At 61.2% G+C, this 6,850-nt stretch overlaps 1 protein-coding gene across 2 annotated transcripts in view; it reads left to right on the top strand.

The window, feature by feature from the left end:
• Window positions 1-1,587: 1,587 nt before the first annotated feature.
• The window catches only part of SYT6 (synaptotagmin 6), a gene marked incomplete at its 5' end in the record, with an annotated part of 44,280 nt that continues 39,017 nt past the window's right edge, over window positions 1,588-6,850 (top strand). For both annotated transcript variants that reach the window (XR_013997750.1, XM_081121922.1), the window contains one exon: window positions 1,588-1,750. Coding sequence is in view for 1 of the 2 variants with exons in the window: in XM_081121922.1 (XP_080978048.1) it covers window positions 1,588-1,750 (163 nt within the window). The remainder of the gene's footprint in view (window positions 1,751-6,850) is intronic.

Here is a 6,850-nt window from a genome sequence, read left to right as displayed (position 1 = left end):
ATTGCTTAGCGCCGCCAGCATCGGGCCAGCTCCGTTCGTCCTAACTGCGTTTCCAGCCGCCTCCTGCTGCAGAGGTCAGGGCGGAATCTGCGAACCCGCCGAGACTGCCCGCCCCACCCCGTCCCTAACCCTGTGCCCAGGAGACGTTCGCGTCAACGGGCCCTTCAGCACCGCGGACAGAGCCAGGGAGGGCGTCCCGGTGGGAAAACCCTCTGGCTTAGGTCAGGGTCCTCTTGGGCCTCGCTCGGCCCTTTGTCCCCGGGCACTAGCTGCTGCGGTGCTCAAGTCCAAGGGCGGGCTAGCGCGGCTGGCGCAGGTGGCGCGTGTTGGCGACCCGCAGCAGCTGGGGCTCCGAACCTCCTCCCGCCGAAACGTGAGTCACCGCCGAGCCACTTACAATTAGCGCGTTAATTAGGAGGAAAGGCCTTCCTCCCCCACCCGCCACCCGGGGACACACCAGCCCCGCGGCTTCCCGAGGCTCCAGCTAAAGTTTCCTTCCCAGCTGCGGGAGGGCAAAGGGACCCGACCCTGGAGCTTCGCGTGAGCCCCGCATAGGAAGGGGCCCACCAGCCGACAAGACGAGGCCCCCACACTGTGGCAGGCCCGCGCCCCGTGGCGGCTCGTCCATCTCCAGGGCTGAGTGAAGCCCCTCGAAGCCCCCCCCCCCCCGCCCGCCAACCTGCTCCTGGACCTCACGCCAGTTCCTCGAGCGCCTTAAGTCAGCCTCCATCCTCCCGTTTAGTTGCGGTCGTCCTGGCCCCCGCTATTGCTAATTGCAACATAACTTTACGTCCGTGGCGTTGTGTGGATGCAGGAAGGTGGGTCTGGTGGGAACCGAGCGCCCTCTTGGAACGCCTCCCCCCCATTCCTATTTGCCAGAAACTTTCCCCTCCCGTTGCCATGGCGAGAGACGGCCGCTGCCTCCCGTCGCCATAGCAACGTGCGGGTACCGCGGACCGCAGGATTGCGGGGCTTGGGAAGACTTTTTGCAGTTTGCAGCACCCCGCAGTCCGAGGGTGTTCTGCCTCCGAAGCTAGGACTCGGGGCGGGTGTAACTCCCCCCTCGGGGGACCTCGGCTAAGCCCCCCGCCCCCCCCAGCCGGCCGTCTCTCTCTCTCTGTAACGGGTTTACCTATTTCACCGCCACTTGCGCGGCATGTGGCAGTTTCCCCAGTGTTGTCACGAACACCATCTATATATCCCCGGGCAGCCCGAGAAACACTCGCAGTCACTGAACTCCCTTACGGAGAGGGAAACTGAGGCCCAGGGTCACACCGGGCAGTGAGTGCAGAGCCAGGTCCCAGGCTCTCTCCGGGCCTCGCGCCCTCCAGGCTGCGGGACGGCCGGGGCGCGGCTCCTCGAGCCCGCCAGGACGCCGACGGGTCCCCGAGCGCGGAGGGGGCGGCGGGGCGGCGCCGGACTCGCCGGCCGCCGCGCGAGGGGCGGAGACCCCGAGGACGCGTTCGACGCCCGAGGGGGCCGCCGGGGCCGCTGCTCGCGGGGTCTTCCCGGGGCCGCCCCCGCCCCGCCCAGTCCCGCCGCGCGCGGGCTTCCCCGGGTGCTCTGAGGGCCGGGGGTGTCTCGGGCATGAGCGGGGCGCGGGGGGCCGGGGACCCTCGGTGCCAGGCGGCGCTCGCGGTCCTGGCCTCGCTGTGCCGGGCCCGGCAGCCCCCTCTCGGGCTGGACGCGGAGACTTGTCGCGGCTTCGAGCTGCAGACCCCAGAGCGGAGCCCGAGCGCGGCCGACGCAGGTAACGCGACACCCGAGGCCCCCTCCCTGCCTGGGTTGTGGCCCTGGCTGCCCCCCCCCCCGATCAGCCCCCAAAACTCTGGCCCGGAAGCTCCGGGACCGAGAGAGAGAACTCGGCTCGGGGTTCTGGATCCGCAGCCTGGCCCCTGGCCCGCAGGGCGAGCGGAGCCACGCGGAGGGGACCCGGGAGGAGACTCCCCTGCCCTCCCCGTGAGCCTGCGGGGCCCCGCGGAAGGCTGGGCTCCCGGGACGGGGCGCCCCTTGGGGCCTCAGTTTCCCTCCGTCTCTCCGGCCGCCGCGGGGCCGTCTGCCAGGGGAGGGATCTGCGCGGCGAGCGGGAGACCGGGGACATCCCGGGGGAGGAAACGACTCGTCTCTTCGCGGAGGCCGAGGTCCCAGGGCCCGTCTGTCGGTCTGTCCGTCCGTGTGCCTGTTTTCTCGGCGAACGCGGCCCGAGCCCCGGGTCTCTCGGGGAGAAACTTGGGTGTGAGGCTGGCACGAGGTCTTTGTGTCCGGCGCCTCTCCGGCTGCGAGTGGCCTCGCGCGCCTCCGCCGGGGGCGGGGTGGGGGAGGGTGTCGCAGCCCCCGCCCCCCCCGCCCCTATAACTCGCTCCCTCGGTCTCCCTCTGACTCACTCGGACTCGGGGCCCGTGCGCGACTGAGCCGGTGCCTCTCGCCGACTTTGCCGAGCGGGCGCCTCCTGCGCGAGCGGCGCGGACCCCGCGCCCGACGCAGCGCCGGGCGGCCGCCGAGCCCGGGCGGGAGCCCGAACCGGGTCGAGCTCGCCGAGCCGGTGAGTCCGGAGCTCGAGCCCCGGGGCCGGGCCGGGCGGGCGCGCGGTCGCGACAGCGGGAATGGCGTGTCGCGCCCTGGCGGCGGGAGCCGCGGGCGGGGGCGGGGGCGGCCGCGGGGCCGGCGTTCCCCTGCCGCCCGGAGCCGCGCCCGCGCTCGCCCGCCGCGGCCGAGCCCCTTTGTCCGGATCCCGACGTCTGGAGGGTCCGGGGCGGGAGGGAGGACCCGGAGCCGCGCGAGGCCTCGAGAGGACGCGGAGTGGGGGCGGGGAGATCCTGCAGGGACGAGCGCCCCGCTGCTTTCGCCCCGCAGACTCCAGCCCTCCCTGTCCCCCGACCCTGACCCCAGGCGCGCTGGGCCGAGGGGCCCGCGGAGTCTGCCCCGGGGCCCCGCACCACCGGCGCGGGAAAGGGAGGAAGGGGCTGCGAGAGGCGGGAATTTCGTCTCCACGCACTTCTCCTGGGACCAGAACCCCGAGGCTGCAGCGGCGGTTCCGGGAGCGGCACCGGTGGGGTAAGCTCCCCAGAGGCCGCAGGTTCCAGGGTCCTGCCTCCACCCGAGGTTAAAGGTCAGAGATAGAGGTGGGTCCTGGGTGAGGATGCGGGCCGCCGGGTAGAGGGGGGTGAGCGGGGCAGGGGGCCGCGGGTCGCCGTGCGCCCGGGAGGGGCCTGGGTCCCGGCTGAGGCGGGGCCCACTCGGCCCCGTGCGCTCTGTGGCCTTGGCGGGGTTTAACCGGTGGGTTAAGACAGCAGAAGGGACTCAGGTTAGACATAAAGAACTTTTAGAGGCTGGTACAGTGATCGAGGTTGGAGGGTTTGATTTCCCCTCTGGCAGAATCTCAGGCTAGATCAGACCCAGCAGGTGCCATCGCTTCCTACACCACCCGACTCGGGTACCCACCAGACACACAGTCTTCCCCAAGTCAGGGAGGCTCTTCCTGCCCGCCGCCCAGCTCCCTGCCGTCCTTCCTCCAATGATACATCCCTAGTGGGGCCCTGAATGCTGGTCCTGAGCCCTCAGACCTTAAAGGGGATAATTCAAGGTGAGGACACACCTGTCGAGTTCCACCTGGGATGGAGGCTACCCCTCTAGTCTGTCCAGGGCAGAAATGTTGGGGTGTGTGTGTGTGTGTGTGTGTGTGTAGCACATCCTGATACCTGGAGGCACTGGTGTTGGACCCCAGAGGGGCACCCTGTAGTCTGGAATGACAGGTACCTGAACGCCAGGCTGAGGGTGAGAGAAGGCTGAGGAGGGAGAGCCAGTGGGCCCAGATGAATCAGTATGTCTTCCCTGCAGGCTGCTCTAGAAAGGGAGTTTGAGTTGCAGCCCTGGGGAACTTTAACTTTTGCTGCTGAGTCACAAGCCTGGGGAAGCCTAGGAGCCAAGTTGGGGGCCTGAAAGGGATGGGGGAGGCAGAAAGAGACTGAGAGTTGTTTTGGGATCTTGGGGTTTAGGTGAGCACAGGGTCTGGGGAGATGCTGTGGCCTTCAGGCCAGGCCCCCAGGTATCCCACCTCCTAGCCTACTGCCTGCATCCCAGAGCCACGGCCTCGGTCCAGATTCTCCAGAGAATGCTGAGGTTTTTTCATTTGCAGTTGCATGAAAAATGCAAGTGTCTAGCACATTCAGTCCCCTTTATCACTGTATGTTTGCCTCGATTCAGACTCTACTATCATTTACTGGGATGCTTCACTATGCCAGGGTCTGTGCTAGGAACTGCACAGGAAATCTCAGTCAGTCAAGACGCCGACTTGGAAACACCAGCTAAAAGCAAGTTCCCATTTTCTTTAAAAACTCTAAAGGCCTTAAAAGGGTCTGCTTCCTCCTTAATACACTCCCCCCACCCCACAAGGGGACAGTGATGGGCAGTTCTCCACCTTTCTTTCAACTTTTCCCATAGGCCAAGTTGCAGGGTGTAGGGTTTGGGTAGCTCGGCCTCTGGACTTGAGGTAGTAAGCAGAGGTTCAGAGGTGTTCTGGAAAATGCAGGAACCTGATGGGAGACCCTGAGCTTCCCTGCCCCTTTGAGGCTGGCAGCCGGGAATGGTTCTTCCCTTGCTTACCTATGGCTGTGAGATGGATGCGATGTTTGTTCACTTCTCTAATGACCCTGGAGATGTTCTTTGATTCAGCCACCCGGCTTTGAAGTTGGCTGTTTGCAGCACAGATAATATTGTTCCTGCTTGTGATGGCACATTAAATGCACAGTGTGTCATCAAAACACAGAAGTCCTGTTTCTGTAACTGAATGATCAGTCACTCCTTCCCTTCTCGCTGGAGGGAAGGGATTCTGTAGATTTTGCCTGCCTTTGAGGATGCTGGTGTTAAAACCTCTCATGGTGATGTGCTGCTTTTATGGTGTGTCTTAAGCTTCAGGATTCTAGAACCAGGGTCCAGTGGGTAGGAGTTGTAGAGCCCTTGGACTTACCGTTCTAGAAGTTCTCTTCTCCTGACTGTGGGAACTTCAAGAATGGGGGGACGTGGGTCCAGAATGCTCCATCCCTCCAAGCTCATAAGGAAGATGGGTTCCCTTCTAGCTGCCCTAATGTCACTCTGTTCTCCCTGTCCACAGAGCTGGGGACATAACATGTGGTTGCAGACCATTGGGACTAAGATTGAAGCATCTGGATCAGGCCAGGGTTCTGGAGGGTCTGTGTCGGGCTGTCTGGGGTGGGGGAAAGCAGGGTGAAAGAAAGGCCTGACCAAGCTTGATGGCATTCCTGCTGGTCCTGCTTAGAAAAAGAGGCCTCTAAGGACTAAAGGACTGGGCCACGCTTAGGAACTGGAATCAGAGGGGCCTTTGAAAGTCAGGGTGAGCAGGGCATCCAGCTCTGAATGCTTCAGGTACGTGACACGACCTCATCCCCCCCTCCTCTCTATTGCTCATCTGTTTTTCTTGCTCCACATGGACCCAGACAGGCCTTTCCTCTGACTAGCAGCAGGTATAAACAGGAAGAGAGGGGTAGAGGGTGAAGAATCTTTCTGGCTCTCTGTCTGTCCCTTCCTTGTCACACCAGCCTTGATCTCCACATTCAGAGGGACCTGGCCAATCAGGCAGAAAGGTCCAGTCACCATCTGCCAAAATAATCATACTAATAATTGCTAAATGAATGCCAACACTCTGCCAGCTATAACACTCCACATCAGCCCCTGTCTTATCTCTGAATCCCTTAATGAAGGTGGAAGCGGCGCCCAGTTGTAAAGCTTGGTGCGGCCATAATTAGCCCAGCATTGTCTCTCCCCATCACAGCCTTTTCAGGAGCATTAATTTCTTTTCTGTTTGGACTCTGCTAATTATCCCCATCGGTACTTTGGCCTGAATCTAAGAAAGAATGAAAGAAAACAAAGTCTCTCTGCTCCCCCTCCTGCTAACCCGGAATTTTAATTACACCAGGTTCTCCTAATAAATTTACAAGACTCGGCAGAGCTCATTATTAATGGATCACGTCTGTGAGCCTCAGGACAGAAGAGCCCCTGTCCCCCCAACACGTACATGCGCACGCGCACTGAGGTGTCGCTCGGGCACATCTCCGTGTGCACTTTCCAGGGACCGTGGGCTATTTGCCTGGTGGCTGGTGGGTAACCTGTGGGAAGAAGAAAGGATGGGGGTGAGGAGGTACCATAATCCTAGTCTCCAGGGTTCTGCCCAGGTTCGCAGGGTCAGGTCAAGGAGTAGAGGATGCCCCCCCCCCAATTTTAACAAAGAAATGCCTCCTCAGCTAGTCGACCCCGCCTTCAACTAGATGGCTCTTCAGCTCAGCCTCCAGTCCCCTCAGAGGCTGGTTCAAGAGCCTGGACTTGGGCATCAGAAAGTCCCAGGTTCAAATCCCAGCTTTTTCACTTCATGTAATGTTCTCTTGAACAAGTGACTTAGTTAACGCCTCTAAACTTAGTGGATTTATCTTTGAGAGGTGAATACTAATTTCTTAGGGAGGCTTTAAAGGTTAAGTGAGGTAATGTAAGAAGGGTGCAATGTTGACCGTGTAGAAGTAAATAACAAATAATATCACTAGTATTAATATTGTAATAATAATGCCTGGAGTCTTGTCCATTCCCAGACCAGGCCCTGCTTCTTCCAGGCTTGAGCCTCTGTGTTTTTTTGCTTTCGGTCTCTGGGTCGTGCCTGTCTGCCTCCATCTGTGCCTGAATGAGAGTCCTCCCCCCACCCCCCCGGCAGCCAGCCTTCTCCAGCTTTGAGGGGAGCAGGGAAAACAGTCCTTTCTTTTCACTTCCTCTCCCGGTTTATCTTTTCAGTTACAGTCTGTTAATGAAAATGCCTGTTACTGTTACAAAATGGATTTTCCCTGACATG

Source organism: Miniopterus schreibersii (genome assembly GCF_964146895.1).
Source record: "Miniopterus schreibersii genome assembly, chromosome: 19".
NCBI classification, from domain to species: domain Eukaryota; kingdom Metazoa; phylum Chordata; class Mammalia; order Chiroptera; family Miniopteridae; genus Miniopterus; species Miniopterus schreibersii.
Note: the sequence above shows the minus strand (reverse complement) of the source record. Positions and strands in the feature narration are given on the sequence as shown.